Raw genomic sequence first — 21123 nt, 5'->3', positions numbered from 1 at the left:
AAGATATCGGTAAATGTGGGATTTGTTTTCGGCTGCTTCCAGCATTGCTCACTCACAGACAGGGTTTGGGGGCGACAAAGTCGGGCATTCCCTACTCAAACGCTGCCAACTGCTGGCTGGGATACCGCACTATTGAAGCACCTGACCACGAGTCTCAGGGAGCTTGAGAGCCAAGAAGCTTCCGACAGCCAAAGCCCCCGATGCGAAGAGGATGGGCACTGCTTTAGTGATGCCCACGAATGACTGGAAGATGCTGATGCCCAGAACTGCAGCTAACTTACACAGGGCGTTCAGAAACCCGAAGGCTGTAGTTCTGAAAAAAGAAATGGAGAAAAAGATTAAAAATTACATAAAATGGATGTGTCTATCCATCTATGCTTCCAACCTACTATCTATCTATATATCTACAACTATACTAAAGTTTGGGGACGGTACTATTGTGAAATGTTTTTGAAAGAAGTCTCTTATGTTCACCAAGGCTGCATTTTTGATCCAAATACAGTATAAACATTAATATTGTGAAATATTATTAAAATGTAATTAATTCTTCTGATGCAAAGCTGAATTTTCAGCATCATTACTCCAGTCTTAAGTCACATGATCCCTCAGAAATCATTCTAATATGCTGATTTGCTGCTCAAGAAATGATCTATCTATCTATCTATCTATCTATCTATCTATCTATCTATCTATCTATCTATCTATCTATCTATCTATCTATCTATCTATCTATCTATCTATCTATCTATCTATCTATCTATCTATCTATCTATCTATCTATCTGTCTGTCTGTCTGTCTGTCTGTCTGTCTGTCTGTCTATCAAAACATTTCTAAAATCAAATGTCCTCTTAGGGGTGCTAAAAAGCACACATTGTTAAAGGTGCCGAAAAACGTGTTTTCAAAATATGTAATATAAGTCTAAGGTGTTTCCTGAATGTGTCTGTGAAGTTTCAGCTCAAAATACCCCATAGATTTTTTTTATTCATTTTTTTAACTGCCTATTTTTGGGGCATCATTAAATATGCGCCGATTCAGGCTGCTGCCCCTTTAAATGATCACGCTCCCCGCCCCTGAGCTCACGCTTGCCTTGAACAGCATAAACAAAGTTCACACAGCTAATATAACCCTCAAAATGGATCTTTACAAAGTGTTTGTCATGCAGCATGTATAATTGCTTAAGTACAGTGTTTATTTGGATGTTTATGTTTGATTCTGAATGAGTTTGAGGCTATGCTCCGTGGCTAAAGCTAACATTACACACTGCTGGAGAGATTTATAAAGAATGAAATTGTGTTTATGAATTATACTGACTGCAAGTGTTTAAAAATGGCTCTTGTCTCCGTGAATACAGTAAGAAACGATGGTAACTTTAACCACATTTAACAGTACATTAGCAACATGCTAACAAAACATTTAGAAAGACAATTTACAAATATCACTAAAAATATCATGATATCATGGATCATGTCAGTTATTATCGCTATTATCCTTGCTTGCTTACCTAGTCTGATGATTCAGCTGTGCACAGATCCAGACGTTAATACTGGCTGCCCTTGTCTAATGCCTTGAACATGAGCTGGCATATGCAAATATTGGGGGCGTACATATTAATGATCCCGCCTGTTACGTAACAGTCGGTGTTATGTTGAGATTCGCCTGTTCTTCGGAGGTCTTTTAAACAAATGAGATTTACATAAGAAGGAGGAAACAATGGTGTTTGAGACTCACTGTATGTCATTTCCATGTACTGAACGTTTGTTATTCAACTATGCCAAGGTAAATTCAATTTTTCATTCTATGGCACCTTTAAGCAGGCACTGTCAACATATTTTCTTAGAAATAATGCATAGGACTCTGTGGCAGAACCACTGAGACTTCATTCATTTTGACTGAGAATTTTCAGATACCCCCTAAAATATGATGTATTTGATCTGCACTGCAGTGGCAATGCAGCACAAAATTGCTGACATCCGTTTGATCTATTAATCTTTCTAATCATTTTCATTCATTATAAAAAAATATTAAAGAGACTGTCCATGACAGTTATACGTTTTAAAGTGTGGTGCAACGTGCAAGTGTAAATACTTACTGAGGTCATTGTTTTAATACAATGCAGAGAGAAAAGGGGGCAATTGTGGTAGATGCAGTAATCACAGAAATATGAACATGGCCCACCTCTTGTCCGAGGGGTACAGCTCCACCGTTAGTACATCCAGGGCGTTCCATGATGCAATGCTGATGCCCCCAAATAGACAGAGCAAGGCGATCATAGCGGATTCACTGTTTCCAAACGACAGGAAGAAGCAGCTGACGCAGGAAATCACACTGGAACCCGCTGCACCAGAGGAGTAGAGAGAGAACAAATGTTTTTTTTTTTTTTTTTGACTCATATTCAATGCTCCAAAATTTGTTCATCTCTGATGCAACTTATTTTGTTTTTTCTTTACCCAGCATTCTTAGACGTCCAATCTTGTCCATGAGCAAAGCAGACACAATGTTCCCAGGCAGGACAGCAAGTGTGCCAAGGAAGCTGACGAAATATATCATGTAGGCGTTGTTCTCATCGCTGAAATCCAGCATACAGCCCTCTTTGTTATGCAGAAAGGTGCTGTTGATGAGTTTGCTGTTGATCAGCCGGTACTTGAACAGGTCTAGAAACAGATGAGGGCTCTTGTTAACCAACACAGCAGCTATCCCTCCACAAGAGTTAACACTTCTAGGTCAGACTGCTATAAAAATCAGTAGATCGATGACATCTTTATGCATGCGTTCTAAAGCATTGAGCTACTTAGAAGGCTTAGAAGAAAATTACATTTCTGACATTTTGGCTCTCTACTAAACACACACAGGATAAGGATATATGACATAGATATATTCATAGACAAGGCTTAAAGGATTAGTTCACTTCAGAATAAAAATTTCCTGATAATTTACTCACGCCCATGTCATCCAAGATGTTTGTGTCTTTCTTTTTTCAGTCGAAAAGAAATTAAGGTTTTTGAGGAAAACATTCCTGTATATTTCTCCATACAGCAGACTTCACCAGGGTACAATGTGTTTAAGGTCTAAATTGCAATTTCAGTGCAGCTTCAAAGAGCTTTACATGATCCCAGCCAAGGAATAAGGGTCTTGCGTAACGTAGTTGGAAAGGTCACACGTGACGTAGGCGAAAGTACTGATCCAGTGTCTACAAAGCGAACGTGCAACGAATAAGTCAAACGGCCTTTACAAAAAAAGGTCAAACAACGATGTTGGATGATTCTGAAGTAGGAGGAGAAAATGAGACCGCAGTACTTCCGCCTATGTCACGTGTCACCTTTCCAACGTGATTACGTAATGCGTGACGCATCGCAGAACAGTGCAAGATGAGCATTTGTGGTTAAAAAGTATATAATGTTTTTTTTTTTTTTAGAAAATGACCGATTGTTTCATCAGACAAGACCCTTATTCCTCGTCTGGGATCATGTAGAGCTCTTTGAAGCTGCACTGAAACTGACATTTGGACCTTCAACCCCAGTGAATTCCACTATATGGAGAAAAATCCTGGAATGTTTTCCTTAAAAACCTTCATTTCTTTTCAATTGAAGAAAGAAAGACATAAACATCTTGGATGACATGGGGCTGAGTAAATTATCAGGAAATTTTATTTATGAAGTGAACTAATCCCTTAATCCCTGTTTACACCTGGTATTAGGGTGCATTTTGGTCGATCAGATCACAAGTGGACGACACTAAACACAGGTGTCAACGGGGTCTAAAATGTTTTAAGTATGACCACTTCCAGAGGCAGTCGTAAACACATTCAACCGGATTGCTTTCGCAGTGTAGATGCTCATGTGGTCGAATGTGTTCGAAACACCACAAAAGACCTCCTCCTACTGACCTAATGCGTAAACATATGGGAAGCACGCGCTAACCAGATGGGATTTAAACTTTGTCAGCTGAAGACCCGAAAAATGTACCAAGCACAAAGTTCTCTCACCATTCCTGATTCTAAATTGCACAAGCTTATTTCGTCCATCTGGAAACAAATCCATACATTTACCTGCCCATAGACCCTCCCCTTGAATAATTCAGGACAGAAGTGGTTGAAAGTGGACAAAAGAGATGGATTAAAAACACCAGGTGTAAACGAGAATGTGTCTCCCTCGTCTATTTGTGATGCAATCGACCAAAACGCATCTTAATACAGGTGTAAACAGGGCTTAGTATACATGTTTGAGCTGTTTTAACTGAAAGTAACTTGCACTGACATATCTTAAAATGTCAGCGCCACTGTTTTGTCTCAAGATGAACACCAGTAATGTGGCATGTTTGTAAAAGCTACTTAAATATCCTTATTTAACTAAGGCCAACTCCTAGCTTAATCTAAGCCATGTCAGTGAAACCAGGCCATAATCTCTCACTTCACTGCCATTGTGAATTAATTAATTCATTAAGCTCATTGCAGTACATTCTGGGATTTGCCTACCTTTTGAAACAGCAATATGATGCATGTGAGGGAATGCAAGAACTGATCAAATTCACCTTAAATGCAATGAAAGTAAATGTAAAAGTTAAAATGCTGTCTATGTAGGCAGATTACTAGATTTTGGAACAGAGTTTTTGTTTCTTAGTTTCATCATTCATCTGCAAGCTGCGGTTAAGAGAAACGATCTTAAAACGCTCAGGACGACTGAATCAGGAAAATCAGATTGTCATAGACAGGCAAAGGAAGAATCTGAGCTGGTGTTGCTAGGATACCTGAAACATTTTCAATGCATTCAATAGCTCTAGAAACTGAGGCCATTTTAACCATAGCAAAACATGTCTTCTTATAAAGGACCATATCTTTGAGTGACCATGCCTTGAATCCAAATATTTTATAGGTCTGAATGTGTCGATCACATTCAAAAACATTCGACAGCAGCGCTATATTTATTTATAGCCAGGAGGGTGAAACCCGTGGTTTTCTCACCAGTGTTGTAGAAGAGGGTGGAGATAAAGGTGCAGTTTCTGAAGAAGGTGTTGCTTGATGTGATATCCTCAAAGTAGCATTCCTCAAACAGGGAGTCTTCAAATACCATAGACTTCATCTTCAGATTCAAGAACCTTTAATGGCAAAGAGAAAGAGAAAAAATCCTCTAAGAAATTTGTATTGCTTAGAGGTATTCAGATTTCATTCAGCTTCCACAAAGTGGTCCAAATACAAATATATATATAAAGATAACTGTATAAAGGATAAAGCTGGTGCAATCACCAAAACATGTTTTGTCCTGCAGTAAACATTATTACATAAAACAGATATGATAAGCACCAATAAATAAAGGGAAATAAAGTAATATACATTTTGAAAAAGTATATGCTTTTAAATGTTTCTCCTAAAATTGTATAGGAAAATTACAGAATAGAAACAGATAAGACAACTATTGGTGTGAAATAAGAACATAGAACATAAAGGATTAGTTAAAAATTTCCTGATATTTTACTCACTCCCATGTCATCCAAGATGTTCATGTCTTTCTTTCTTCAGTCGAAAAGAAATTAAGGTTTTTGATGAAAACATTCCAGAATTATTCTCCTTATAATGGACTTCAGTGGCCTCCAGATGGTTGAAGGTCAAAATTACAGTTTCAGTGCAGCTTCAAAGGGCTTTAAACGACACCAGACGAGGAATAAGGGTCTATCTAGCGAAACGATCGGTCATTTTCGAAAAAAATATAAATGTATATATGCTTTATATAAGCAAATGATCGCCTTCCAAGTGCTTCCGCCAAAACCACACTTTCGTATTCTTCAAAAAGCTTGCGCTCTGGTCCTACACCGTCCCTATACTACTTGCGGAACGAACGCGGCGCCAGTTCAATTTCTTCCATCCATAAGTATTACTTTTCGACTGAAGAAAGAAAGACATGAACATCTTGGATGACATGGGAGTGAGTAAATTATCAGGAAATTTTTATTTGAAAGTGAACTAATCCTTTAAAGTCTACTAGGGTCTTTTGCTCAGGAGAAAAATGAGAAGCCAAAGTAAAAGTCTCCATCAGGTCTATTTCATCTCAACGCTCTCTAGTAGAAACAATTATGATGTTAAATAGATCTTCTATGTTGTGCATGTTTGGAAACACTTTACTATAAGGTTTCATTTGTTAATATTAATTAACATTAACTAACAATGAACAATACTTCTACAGCATCTATTAATTAATGTTCACCTCAACATTTACTAATACATTATTAAAATCAAAAGTTGTATCTGTTAATATTAATGTACTGTGAACTAACATAAACAAACGTTTTTTTTTTATAAGCTAACATTACCAAAAATTAAATGCTGTAAAAATATATTGCTCATTGTTAGTTCATGTTAGTTAATTCATTAACTAATTTTTAAGTCATTAAGTCATTAAAACAGCATGTTTAACACATACAAGAAAGATTAGATGTACATAGAGCATACTGCCTAGCTGATTAGCGGCACATAAACTAGATTAAGTCTTTCCCACAAATCTAGCTGAAGTGGAACAGCTGCTAATAATTGGGACACATTATTTGAACAAAACGGTAGCACACTGACTGATTAATGGTTCCATAACAGAGCTTGAGGGTGATCACACTATCACAGGCTTCACATGAAAGCGTCTGAGGGACAGTAGCTCTGTTCTGAACTCCAGTCAGTGAGTTGCCTTACTGTTTACATACTGTAGGCTGAACTGATATGAATGAAATAGCCGTATATTTAAACTATCTGCCATCTGATGATTTTTAGAAATACATTCTGCTAAAAAATTACTAAAAATGGTTTTAAATTAAATTTAAACTGTTGCCTTGGTAACTAACTGAAATAAGTTAGTTTGAGTTAAAGTACTACAATGACTAAAACTTCAATAAAAATAAATAAAAAATGACAAAATTTCCAAAATATAAAAATTAAAAATATAAATTATAAATACAAAATAGAAAAATTCAATTTAAAGGGAAAGTTCAACCAAAAATGAAAATTCTGTCATTAATTACTCACCCTCATGTCATTCCAAACCTGTAAGACTTTTGTTCATCTTCGAACACAAATTAAGTTTTTTTTTAAAAATCTTTTTTTTAAAAAAAAACCTTTACAACTACCACTTTCAGCCCTCGGAAAGGTAGTAAAGACATCATTAAAGTAATCCAGCGGTTTAACCTTAATTTTATGAAGTGACGTGAGTACTTTGCGCAAAAAACAAAAAACAAAAAAAACAACAACACTTTACCATTTACCAATACATGCGTATTGCGTCACTTTATAAAACTGAGTTTAAACCACTGGAGTCACATGGATTACTTTAATGATGTCTTTACTACCTTTCTGGGGGTTGAAATTGGTAGTTGCTTTGCTGTCAATGGAGGCACAGAAAGCTCTCAGGTTTCATCAAAAAGATCTTCATTTGTGTTCTCAAGATGAACAAATGTCTTACAGGTCTGGAACAACATGAGGGTGAGTAATGACAGAATTTTCATTTTTGGATGAATCCTTTGTTTCAAAATATTAATAAATACAATAATAGTATATATATATATATATATATATATATATATATATATATATATATATATTGATAAACACTGCATATGATGCTTTAGATTTCGGCCCAAAAGAAGTTGTCTTCACACATATGATGCCTTAAAATGCTGTCTTGGTAGTCAGCTGACTTGGAACAGAGATAATAATATTGTGTGGGACATTTTTTAAATTTTCTTTTCTATAAAACTATACCATAGCGATCAAATATACATTGTCCAATTTACATTCTTCCCCCAAAAAAAGACAAAAAAAAAAATCAAAAACAGAGGCATGTTCAAAAGACACTCAAGGTTGTTAAGCCATCTCTATTTACTGAAATATGTTTGTAAGTAGCTCATACTTGTTGTTGAAGTACTCTCCATTCCGGTGGATCTGGTTCTCCAGGGTGAAGTTAAAGGTCACATGCTCCACTTTCTCTTTGATGAAGACCTTTGTGCGTGAGGAGTACTCTTGTTTCTGCAGGTATTTGATCATGTCAGGGAACCAAACGGTCAACCCGTAGTAGCTGGAGGCAGAGAGAAACAAGCCATGAAACAATGCAGAGGGACAAGTCAATAGATGGTCTGGAAAAATGTTCAGAGTAGTTTACCTGAAGGACATGGAAAACCACACGGCCATCATCATGTAAGTGATCCTCCGGTACTCTGGATTAAACACTGTCAGGAAGTTGCCCCACACCTGGAAACACAACATAAAAAATGGAGTTTGACGTATTACACTGTAAATAGAATGATTTAAAACAAGATTAATGGAGTGTGTTTTACAAGAAAATACTATTTCAGCCTTTCTACTTCAAAATTTCATGAAACGAAATGCATTGCTATAATGCAACGCTGAATTTTCAGTATCAGTATCACATGATCCTTCATTTGAATTGTTTTGTCATTTTGTTTTGTGCTTTTGTCATTTTTATAAGTTTATTTTTATAGGTCTTTTCAAATATTACTATTTACGTTACATTTATTTTAATTTATTATTTATTTAGGAACTTTAGTTCACTTTTGGTCAATTTAATGCATCCTTGCTGAATAAAAATATTAATTTAATTCAAAAAACCTTTTGAACAATAGCATGCAGCCTGTTTAAGGTTAGGGTCAGAGAAAGGCTTAAAAATGGTTATGTACAATTAAATGATGAATTTTGGGTGCAAAAAACCTTGACTGATATAAAATAAAATGGTAGAATATGTCTCCTGTAGACCATTTCAAACTAAAGTTTTTTATAGTGGTAATCTTTTTCATGACTTTGGCTGTTTTTTTTGTACTCTACCTGGTGGAAGAGGTTGGTCAGCTTGATCCTCCAGCGCTGGTGCCAGGCTGTGGCTTCTCCACCCATGTCAACCAACTCATCCATCTGTTTCACCGTCTTTATGGTGGTGACCTTGGGATTTCACAGCATGCTTGAGAAAGTGCCTTAACACTTTACTGATATTCTCAGTTTTGTTTTGGTAATTGATAGGAATCTACTCATGAAGAGTCTATATTTAGGATATATATATATATACACTACCGTTCAAAAGTTTGGGATTGGTAAGATTTTTAATGTCTTTAAAATAAGTTTCGTCTGCTCACCAAGGCTGCATTTATTTAATTAAAAATACAGTAAAAAACAGTAATATTGTGAAATTGTTAAAATATTGTTAAAATAACTGTTTTCTATTTGAAAATATTTGAAAATGGAATTTATTCTTGTGTTGGCAAAGCTGAATTTTCAGCATCATTACTCCAGTCTTCAGTGTCACATGATCCTTCAGAAATCATTCTAATATGATGATTTGCTGCTCAAGAAACATTTATTGTGTACAATTGTACAAAATATTTGTGTACAATATTTTTTTCAGGATTCTTTGATGAATAGAAAGTTCCAAAAAACAGCGTTTATTTGAAATGTAATCTTTTGTTACATTTTAAATGTCTTGACTCTTTACTGTCACTTTTGATTGATTTAATACATCCTTGCTGAAAAAAAATATTAATTTCCTTAAATTCTTCTCAAAAAAATAAAAATAAAAATTCTTACTGACCCCAAACTTTTGAACGGTAATGTAAAATGTTACAAAAGCTTTGTATTTCAGATAAATGCTGTTCTTTTGAACTTTCTATTCATCAAGGAATCCTGAAAAAAAAAGTACACAACTGTTTTCAACATTGAAAATAATAACAAATATTTCTTGAGCAGCAAATCAGCATATTAGAATGATTTCTGAAGGATCATGTGACACTGAAGACTGGAGAAATGATGCTAAAAATTCAGCCTTTCCAACACAGGAATAAATTACATTTTATATTACATTCCAATAGAAAACAGTTATTTTAAATTGTAATAATATTTCACAATATTACTGTTTTTACTGTATTTTTAATTAAATAAATACAGCCTAGGTGAGCATATGAAACTTCTCCCAAACTTTTGAATGGTTGTGTATATATATATATATATATATATATATATATATATATATATATATATATATATATATATATATATATATATATATATATATATATATATATATATATACACAATATATATACAATCCTGGGCAAAAAAAAATGTCTAAACACTAAGCTTTTAATTGTCTTAACCACAAATTTTTGGTTTGTGCTAAGTTACTTTATCTACAGTATTTGTGCAATTCTTGCTAATTTCCTGACCAGTGATTTGTGATTAAAATGGTTAAGACCATTAAAAGACCACTAAATATTTTACCATTTTTGGCTTGTCCCATTTTTTTCCCCCAAGAGCAGGGTCTAATTAAGTAATACACTGCTAATTTAAAATGCTAATTATAGTTATATAATATCCCAAAATATTTAAATGAAACATGTTTGCATAATTTACATGTAAATAATAACTTTATTGACCTTCATTAAATGTGCATGAAAGCCAATTTGACTCCCAGTTAAGCCATGTAAATGGAAACCTATTATCGTGACTGCATACTTCATTTCTAATTCATATTGCGAAATTAAAATCCCCATAAATCACTGTCCTAATGTTATTGTTCTTTCTGAAGGAATGAGGGGTGTACTCACAGAGAAAACCCTCTCTGGGTAGCCCTTAGCCCTCATGTTGGTGTCATGGACCTGCTTCAGAATCATCCAAGCTTCATCATGTTTCCCGTTCTGTTAAAACACACACATTGCATTAATGTCATCTTTGATTAGTCGCTTATTCTGCACTTTTTACATACAGAATTAACTAAAAAACACTGGTCAAAGCCGGGATGTGGAACGTCACTAACCTCCAAGAAAAAGCGTGGGCTCTCTGGCATGGTGGTCAGCGCTGCGATAGCAGCGACGGAGGGAAACGCACACACCAGCACAAACACTCGCCAGCTATGAAACTGGTAGGCTGATCCCATCTGGAAGCTCCAGCCTAGTTTAAAGAAAAGGCCACATATTAGTGAATTAACTTCTGTCATGACAATTCTCTACCTATTCATGGCAACTAAGCATTCAAAACCATTCTACTTGTGAAGAGAAGTTGATGAGATTTATAACCTCTTTTTGGATTGTTCTTACGTCCCTACAATCTTTATTGATCACCACACGACACGATAATTAGTGGATTTACTTTCTGTGACATCTCCATCTTAAGTTACCGGTTCAGTCATCTCTGGAGTAACCTGAGGTTAAGTGACTTACTCAAGGGCACAGTTAATGGATCTACAACCTTTCAGCTACCAGCTGAGATCAATTACCCATTAAGCTACAGTATACCACCCCAACGATGTAAGAGTGATGGTTACCGTAGTGAGGAATGATGGCCCAGGCCATGGCAGCAGCGTAGATGCCTCCAATCATCCAGAACATGCAGAGCCAGCTCAAGTGCTCACCACGCTTCTCTTGAGCCAGAAACTCAGAGTAATATGAGAACACAATGGGAATAGAGCCACCGATCCTACAGCATGAAACAGAGAGGCACTCAAACATTAGGATATTGTGCATCATTTTTCAAAAATTATAATATCTCATTTAATATTAAACATCAAAAACTCAAACATCAAATACATTTCTAAATTTGAATTGACCTAGTAAAAAGTTCAGTAGGCTTAAAATGAAATTATATTTTTCTAGTGTTAGTATAAACATACTCATACACACAGTATATGGGGGATTTCCAGAATTATTAGAAGATATTTCTATAAATAATTTGTTTAAAATGACACCTATATATATATTTTTTTTTTTTTTTTTATTTTTTTTTTTTTTTTTTTCTCAAGTCCATAAGTTGCTAGTTATAGTTATAGTTGCTATTGGTAACAAAAACTATTAAAAATCTTTTTATTTTTTCAAAATATGTAAACTATAATGAAAATGAAAAATATTGAACCTTGGAATTAACTCAAATAAAAACAACTTTAAGTATATATATATATATATATATATATATATATTCATATATATATATATATATATATATACATATAATCACATAAGCACATAAAATCACTCAAACTTACACTAAAAAATATAAATAAAACATATAAATAAATCTAAATAAAAATACATAAACTTTTATTTATTTTATGGAAGAACAGATATTTTGAAATGCGCTAATTTATTTAAACTATTTTGATGTTATCTAACTATTTTTATAAAGTTATCTAAAAGGGACCCAAAATTGAATTTTGTTCTACCCTCATATGTAACACTCACTTCAATAATAAATATAAAAGAGACAGTGGAAATGTGCATGTACCCCACACCGGAGAGCAGACGACAGAACAGGAAAGAGCTGTATCCTTGGACAAAGGAGGAGAAGAAAGCAAAGACACTGTTGATGGAGAGAGATATAAGAAGGGTCTGTCTGCGCCCGATTCTGTCAGCCAGACCGCCCCACACAAAGGCACCCACCATCATACCCAGATACACAATTAGACCTGTGAGAGAAAGACAGAGAGAGAGAGAGAGAGAGAGAGACAGGGGGATCAATAACCATACCAGCATCCTGTCCAAATCATACCGCATCAGATCAAGATGACTCGGGTGATACTCCATACAGACAGTAAATCAAAGTGACCAATAGAGCAGTATGTAAAATTACATTTCTGGAACTGGCCCTTGTTGCTAGAGCTACAGGAGCTAAAATACGATTAAAATGTCAAAGTTTTGCTTCTTTTGTACAATGTAATGATTTCATTGTTTTGTGTCTGAGAGCTCAAATTCATTTTGTTCTTTTTGTTCATTTCAGAGGTTTTCTTAGAGAATTCACACAGACTGCTGAATGACGACTCTTTCACAGCTCCACCAGCAGCTGGTCATGTGACTGAGAGTGTGAACGCAGACAGGCGGCACCCGGCAGCACCACGGCAGACTGCTCGCGCCGCTGGCATCGATGTCCTGCCACACCAATGATAAAGCAGTGCATGAATCGTCCATGGATACAATATAAATGACCCATGGAAATTGATATTCCTCAGATGATGCTCCTTCACATCTGAGGACACATAATTGAGATTTCAGTTATGTTTTTCACACTACATTTAACTATAGATTCATATTTTTTACACCGTGGGTCTTGTTGGCTAAGCTAAGCAGGACACCATCATCCAAAACACAATGGCTCTGTTACAAAACCTAGTGAGCTGTCTTACTGTTTATACTATTCATATCTCTCTCTATATAGACAGCCAGTCAAAAGTTTGGAATAATTGACATTTTTTAATGTTTTTGAAAGAAGTCTCTCTCTCTCTCTCTCTCTCTATATATATATATATATATATATATATATATATATTTGGGGTGTAAAGGCCCACTGTACGGACGTTGCAGTTCAGTTCATGTAGTCAGACAACGAATAAAGTCAGTCACACACTCCAATCCAGAAGGGGGTGTGCGCGGTAATGCAATGCTGTATGCTAACTGCCCCAAAAGGAAAAAAGTGCAGAAGAAGAACAGACAATCTATGCATACATACACCAATCAGGCATAACATTATGATCACCTTCCTAATATTGTGTTGGTCCCCTTTTACGGCCAAAATAGCCCTCACCCGTCGAGGCATGGACTCCACTAGACCCCTGAAGGTGTGCTGTGGTATCTGACACCAAGATGTTAGCAGCAGATCCTTTAAGTCCTGTAAGTTGTGAGGTGGAGCCTCCATGGATCGGACTTGTTTGTTCAGCACATCCCACAGATGATCGATGCCACCAGGGAATACCGTTTCCATGAAAGGGTGTACATGGTCTGCAACAATGCTTAGGTAGGTGATATGTGTCAAAGTAACATCCACATGGATGGCAGGACCCAAGGTTTCCCAGCACAACATTGCCCAAAGCATCACACTGCCTCCGCCGGCTTGCCTTGCCTTCGACGCACACGCACCCGGCCATCCACATGATGAAAAAGAAAACGTGATTCATCTCAACAGGCCACCTTCGTCCATTGCTCCGTGGTCCAGTTCTGATGCTCACGTGTCCACTGTTGTCACTTTCGGCGTTGGACAGGGGTCAGCATGGGCACCCTGACTGGTCTGCAGCTATGCAGCTCCATACACAACAAACTGTGATGCACTGTGTATTCTGACACCTTTCTATCAGAACCAGCATTAACTTCTTGAGCAGTTTGAGCTACAGTAGCTCGTCTGTTGGATCGGACCACATGGGCCAGCCTTCAACCCCCACGTGCATCAAGAGCCTTGGCCGCCCTTGACTAGGGTTGGGTATCGAGAACCGGTTCCAAATTTTAAAGAACCGGGGATTCGATACGATGTGCGCATTTCGATTCTGTTTATCGATTCCTGACTTTTCTTCAACACGGCATTAATCTGAAGGAATGCACCGGGCCGTTCACATGTCGCGTCTAAAAACGCGTGGAAAGTGCGGCCGTGCCACTTTCTCCTCCTTTCCAAAGTGCTTTCGTTCCCGTGGCGTCTGTTGTTGCTATGCAACCATGAACTGAACAATGACGAGGAAGTATCAGCAAAGGATTAATTGATTTCTAGCCCTTGCATTAGCATTACTACTACATATATTTATGGAGATGATAAATAAAACCTTGCTGATCGGTTGGTTCTTGTCACATGACCTACGGTGCGCTTGAGGCATTCTGAAAATCATAGGTGCGCCTGGAAACATTTGAAATAACAAACTTGTGCGTACAAGAGACGCAATATGTGAAGGCCCCTAACTCTCCCAGCCGCGATACAGCAATAACAGCGTCTCACACTCAGGTACAAAAACAGTTACAGCCTACTAGTTATAGCCTAAATGTGGCAAGAATAAAAGGTAAAAACATTCTCTCCATAAAAAAATATTGGAATCGAGAATCAATAAGAACCGGATTCGATAAGCAGAATCGGAATCGGAATTGCTAAAATTAAAACGATACCCGAGCCTACCCATGACCCTGTCGCCGGTTCACCACCGTTCCTTCCTTGGAGCACTTTTGATAGATACTGACCACTGCAGACCGGGAACACCCCACAAGAGCTGCAGTTTTGGAGATGCTCTGACCCAGTCGTCTAGCCATCACAATTTGGCCCTTGTCAAAAACTCGCTCAAAACCTTACACTTGCCCATTATTTCTGCTTCTAACACATCAACTTTGAGAACAAAATGTTCACTTGCTGCCTAATATATCCCATCCACTAACAGGTGCCGTGATGAAGAGATAATCAGTGTTATTTACTTCTCCTGTCAGTGCTCATAATGTTATGTCTGATTGGTGTATGTTTACTTGTAATCTGTCAACCAGTGTTTCAACCATGGAAAGACATCAATAAAATAGCTTGAGAATAATATCTCATAGAGCATTACATTTACCTCAGGCAAGTCAATTAGTGTCCACAGCATGTTAGTTCACTACCGAACCCGTACCAAACCGTGACACTTCAATACCGAGATACGTACCGAACCATCATGTTTGTGTACATTACACCCCTAATATATATATATATATATATACAAAACAGTATATGAAAAAACATTTCATCAATTTATTTTGTTTTTATGGTGTTTAAGCTGTTTTTGTGTATCTTTTATGACCTCAAATTCAATCCAGACTGCATACACAACTTTCAGCTGCTAGTAAGAGTATGGCCTTGTCATTTTTAAATCCCAGTGTCCCATTTTACAACATACTACTGAGTGCCACTGCATTGCCCAGCGGACACAGCGCTCCATTGGCACTGTCAGAAGGTGTTGAGAGCTGTGGTCCTGAGCTTGGTTTGTGCAGTGTAAGTCGATGGGCCCAGGAGAAGGAGGGGTTGAGATAACAGACCCCTGTGCTGCATTGCAGTGATGCCTATCAAGGCCCATCATCACGGCTGTCCGCCATAGCAGCCTATTATGAGGCCAAGGTGAGGGAAAAGTAGTGCTGACAGCTGCCTCGCCACACAAAGTCAAACATTTGCAGCACCATCTCAAACACCTGCAGATCCTGCAGAAGACAGCAGCACAGATGGTCACCAGAATATAGCTGTTGGTTCTGATGGTGAAACGAAGCAAGAGAAATGTTTATAAACTCAATTCATTTAATAAAATTAAAGTTCAGTATTGATAAAAGTAGTTAAAAATTGCCTTTCTGGCCAATATACATGTAGAATTGCATTGAAATACATGATAAAGTATATTTTTCAAATTTAAAATAATTTAAAATCTATCTATCTATCTATCTATCTATCTATCTATCTATCTATCTATCTATCTATCTATCTATCTATCTATCTATCTATCTATCTATCTATCTATCTATCTATCTATCTATCTATCTATCTACTGTATCTATCTGTCTGTTGTCTATCTAAAACTTTTAAATACACTATAGAAATATATATATTTTCCTGGAAAACATGACAAAAACTTATTTTTTGCAGTGCACAAAAGAGTTCTGTTGTGTTAAACACTATTTTAATTGTTTAAAATCTCCAGACTAGATAAAAGCATGATAATTTTCTCAATAATATTCTATAAACAAACATTTGTACTGTATATGTGTGGAGCGTTTGCTTTCTGTGGAACTCTGCTCTTACGCAGGCCTGTTTATGACCTTCAAAGCCAGTGATGCAAAGCACATTTGCTAGGGAGACCTGTACAATGGAGATGACAACACTGAACACGTGTTGTGTGATTTTACACAACTTGATCAGCTGACATTAATAAACACAGCTGTTGCGGTTAACCATACCTTGCATCTGAAAGGGAAGGTGTGTGTTTTACGCTACTGCTGCTGCACTGATGCTGCATTGATGGACAGGAAAGTACGACCCAGCCAATTAGGGCTCGGTGATGGTTGAGTGGGTGGGGCCAACTGCATTATGTCAGAGGGGTCTCAGAGATGCAGAAGAGGAAAGGGGCGGGGCAAATGCCTGGAGACATCTGACCTCCGCCTCCTCAGAGAGAGAGATAGAGAGAAAGAGCAGAGGGGGAAGGGCGAGAGAGGAGGCTGTGATTCTTCCGCACACTGACAGGAAAGCACACAAGCTCCGGGGTTGAGGAAGTGAGGAAAAAAGAGAGACAGAAAGCGGGGGAGGGGCCGGGACACTATTTTTAGTGCAATTTTTTTCTTTCTGCGAGTGTCTCTCTGCGTCACAGATGAGGGGAGCGCAATGGACTGTGGCAGGTTTGTGTATTCTGTTCTTCAGTTTCACCCGGACTAATGTGCCGTTTGGCACCCGGTGTTCTGGTGAGAGGCAGACTAAACGCTCTCTGTCAACGGTAAAGCGGCGTCACCTTTCACCCTCACCGTTCTCACAGAAACACACAAAAGACAATGCAAAAGAGAAAGCTAGAGCTCATCTAGAGCTCTCCCTCTCTCTCTCTATCTATCCATCCATCCATCCATCCATCTATCTGTCTGTCTTTCATCCATCTGTCTATCTATCTATCTATGTCAATCTATCTATCCATCCATCCATCCATCCATCCATCCATCCATCCATATCTTTTCATCCATCCATCTATTTTTCTATCTATCTATCTATCTATCTATCTATCTATCTATCTATCTATCTATCTATCTATCTATCTATCTATCTATCTATCTATCTATCTATCTATCTATCTATCTATCTATCTATCTATCTATCTATGTCTTTCTGTCCATCCATCCATCCATCCATCCAAATGATGAACACAAATCCATCAAACCATAAAATCTCCCTGACAGCTGATTTGCATTAACATTTAATGAGGCGATTTACTTTCAGCGCCATTATAAATAACAATAGTGTTTTATTCATCTTATTTTCATATCACACAAATAAATTACACTGTCTCTTCTCTAGAAGGTCTCATTCATTGCATTTAAAGCCATCAGTAGAGAAACATGCAGGTTGACTGCTGGGTGCAGTGAGCAGAAAAAACCCTCCGCGGGCCATTTCATCCCACACATCCACGCTGTTGGATTTGATTGGAGCATGTCATGTGACAGAGACTGAAGCATTTTTGCTGCAGAGCTGAAGCTGCGCGTGCATGGAAACTTTCGGCACTAGGACCCAGCAGAGATGCAGACGGCACTCCTGCGTGAGTCAGGGCTGTTTTGTAACAGGGGAGAGACCAAGGGCCCTGCTCCCCAATGGCGCTCCGCACATACACACACTCAAGCTGGGACCCAGGCAGAATATATCAATGAACAAGCACTGAGTGATATGACCATACTAGCTCACATTGTAACCCAATAGCATGATGCCGTGAACTTTAACATAAATAATGATGACACAATAATCATATAAAAGATCATTTAACAAAGAGACAACATAAAGAAACATAATGAATATGGTCTAACAGCAGCAACACTTGTGTACATTGATGAGTGCAGCAGTTAAATCTACCAAAAAGTGTCTGTGGACGTGATCTAATGATAATACCTGGGTTTTTTTTGTTTTTTTTTTGGGGGGGGAGAGATGTAACATGGTATTCAAGGACTCTATCCATGCAAATGGACTACTAGAAAATGAATGTCATACACCACAGGAATGAAAGCACACTGTGCTGTTCAGCAGTCTATTGTCAGTTAATTATAGCTCAAACTGCGTCATTGCTGCTTTGGGTTCGACCAGGATGGTCGAGTGTCCTTGCTGGATGGACTGACAGATGGTGAATTTTGCACAAGATGACAGTGGAAACTAGCCTTAAGATAAATATTATTTATATGTCACAGAAAGCCATTTTCTGTAAGAAAAAGTGACCATTGGACATGGTCTTATACATCCCTACTGAAAAACATCTTCCATCTTATCTTTGCTGGTCTTAGTTTGTCTCCCAGCCTGGTGTTTATGACAAAAACAGACAAACACAATCGGAAATATGGCTCTTCCAAGCTTTATAATGGTAGTGAATGGGGAGTGGTGGGGGTGTTTTGAAGCACAAAATAAATGCATCGATCCATCATAAATATAATCCATACGGCTCCAGGGGTTAATGAATGCCTTCTGAAGCGAAGCGATAGGTTTTTGTAAGAGAAATATCCATATTTAAAACTTTATAAAGTAAAATAACAAGCTTCCAGCAGACAGCCGTATGCATCGATTTGCAGTGGAAGAGTGACCACTGACCCGATGCATGACATAATGACGAACACGGAAGCACAGAGGATAGAGCAAAACAAAACACCGGTCATGAATTATAAGTCTAAAATGAGAAATTATAAAGAGAAATGTTGGAAGAGAAGAGCTTGAGTTTGTTGCACAGCTCTATTTGTTTAAACCACGAAAGTCATCTATGCTACTCCTACATCCTACATCTTTTGGTGCAAGACAACTTGCGGAGTATGTGTACGATCATCTGCCGGAAGCTAGTTATTTTACTTTATAAAGTTTTAAATATGTATATTTTTCTTAAAAAAACCCATCGCTTCACTTCAGAAGGCCTTTATTAAGCCCTCTGGTGCCGGAAGGATTAGATTTATGATGGATGAATGCATTTTTTGGGCTTCAAAACACACCCCCCGTTCACTACCATTATAAAGCCTGGAAGAGCCAGGATGTTTTTAAACATATCTCCGATTGTGTTTGCCTGAAAGAAGATAGTCATATACACCTACGATGGCTTGAGGGTGAGTAAATCATGGGATAATTTTGCATTTTTGGGTGAACTATCCCTTTAAGTTTGTAGTATTTTAATTTACATCGTAACTGTTTGGTTTGGTTCAACTCTTTAAGCAAGACTTTCTAAAATCTCTACTGGAAAAAATGAATGAGAACAATACTTCCAGAACCAAGATCACTGAAAAAGTGGATGGGTACTGCTGCGCTCCATAGCAGAAACCACTGATAAAAGCTAATAAGCTGTTCTTGACTTACCCAGCATCCCTTTGTTGGGCTCAGACAAACACATGTCCTTCTCAGCACTGGGCAGGACGAAACCCACCACGAAGATCTCCACTCCGTCAGCCATGAGAGCCAGACCCAGCACAAAGTAGAGGGTCCACTGGAAGCGGCCGTGGCCACACTCCTGAAGGATGGTCTCATACTGCTGCGCCAGCTCCTCCTGGTCCTTCCTCCTCTCGCCCTCTAACTGTGCCTTGTCCTGGAACTGAGATTGTCCCACTCCGCCCACCTGTCTGTCAGCCTTTTCCACGGAGTCGTTTCTGGGGATGCCCTGGTACTCGCCCTCATAGATCTCATCATCCTCATCGTGGCCTTCTGTAGAGTCGCTGTGAGCCCCTTCGTCATCATTGGCCCTGCTATTGCTGCGGTAGTAACTGCCGTCCTGGGCCTGTACGGGGTAGTCGTCGTCATCGTCTTCCTCTTCGAAGCGAGTATAAGAGCGTTTGGTGTACTCATCAGCCACCTTGTCCACATGGCGGCCCACCTTTTTACCTGCATGCCTTTTGACTTCTTTGGCAATGTCCTTAGCGCCTTTAATGAAGGCTGAACGGTCTCTGTAACCCTCATCCATGGTTGAAAGTTGTGCGTTGATGTAAAGACTGTTGGAACCGGGTGTCAGGAGCTGCCTGTTAGCATGTAGTAGAGTGAAGCTGGGCTAGAGAAGTTCAGGACCTTGGACAGCACCTACTGGAGCACAGAGCTCTAAACGACAGCCTGAAAATATAGAAGAACACAAGCTGTTATTCAAGACGACACACTAACGGATTCCAGCAATACTGGAATTTACAAATATATGCATTATATGTAACACAAGGTGCATTGTTATCATTTATATAGTCAACACTCTAAAAAAATGCTGGGTTTAAAACAACCCAAGTTGGGTTGAAAATAGACAAACTCAGCTATTGGGTTGTTTTAACCCAGTGGTTGGGTGAAATGTTTGCCCAACCTGCCAGGTAGTTTTATTTAACTCAACTATTGATTAAAATTACTCTATTGCTTGCTTAAAATGAAAACATTTATATAAAATGTATTAATAAGTTTAATGAATAATAATTAAATTATTTAGTAATTAAAATGTCTGATTTTTAATTTCCAAACTATTTTGAGTAATTTTAAATAAATAGTTGGGTTAAATAAAATGGCTCAGCACAGTGGGCAAACATTTAACCCAACCGCTGGGTTAAAACAACCCAATCGGTGAGTTTTGTCCATTTCCAACCCATCTTGGGTTGTTTTTAACCAAGCATTTTTTGGCAAATCATCATGATTATGTCCAGTTCAAAATAAAATAAAATAAAATAAAATA

At 37.8% G+C, this 21123-nt stretch overlaps 1 protein-coding gene across 3 annotated transcripts; it reads right to left on the bottom strand.

The window, feature by feature from the left end:
• Window positions 1-20385, bottom strand: sv2a (synaptic vesicle glycoprotein 2A). Of its 3 annotated transcripts, XM_067396939.1 has the most exons (12): window positions 19788-20385; window positions 12246-12426; window positions 11293-11444; window positions 10786-10919; window positions 10577-10666; window positions 8811-8921; window positions 8131-8219; window positions 7882-8046; window positions 4959-5092; window positions 2449-2652; window positions 2177-2336; window positions 1-313 (listed from the first exon to the last, which is right to left on the bottom strand). In XM_067396939.1, the coding sequence occupies exons 1-12, from the start codon at window positions 20383-20385 to the stop codon at window positions 130-132; spliced, it is 2202 nt and encodes a 733-aa protein (XP_067253040.1). In that variant the 3' UTR covers window positions 1-129. The 3 variants fall into 3 exon arrangements, with proteins under 3 accessions (XP_067253040.1, XP_067253046.1, XP_067253054.1); XM_067396945.1 differs by lacking the exon at window positions 2449-2652; XM_067396953.1 differs by lacking the exons at window positions 11293-11444; window positions 12246-12426.
• Between the last annotated feature and the right edge of the window lie 738 nt (window positions 20386-21123).

Source organism: Chanodichthys erythropterus, chromosome 2, assembly GCF_024489055.1.
Source record: "Chanodichthys erythropterus isolate Z2021 chromosome 2, ASM2448905v1, whole genome shotgun sequence".
NCBI classification, from domain to species: Eukaryota; Metazoa; Chordata; class Actinopteri; order Cypriniformes; family Xenocyprididae; genus Chanodichthys; species Chanodichthys erythropterus.
This window is presented reverse-complemented; position numbering and strand designations above follow the sequence as displayed.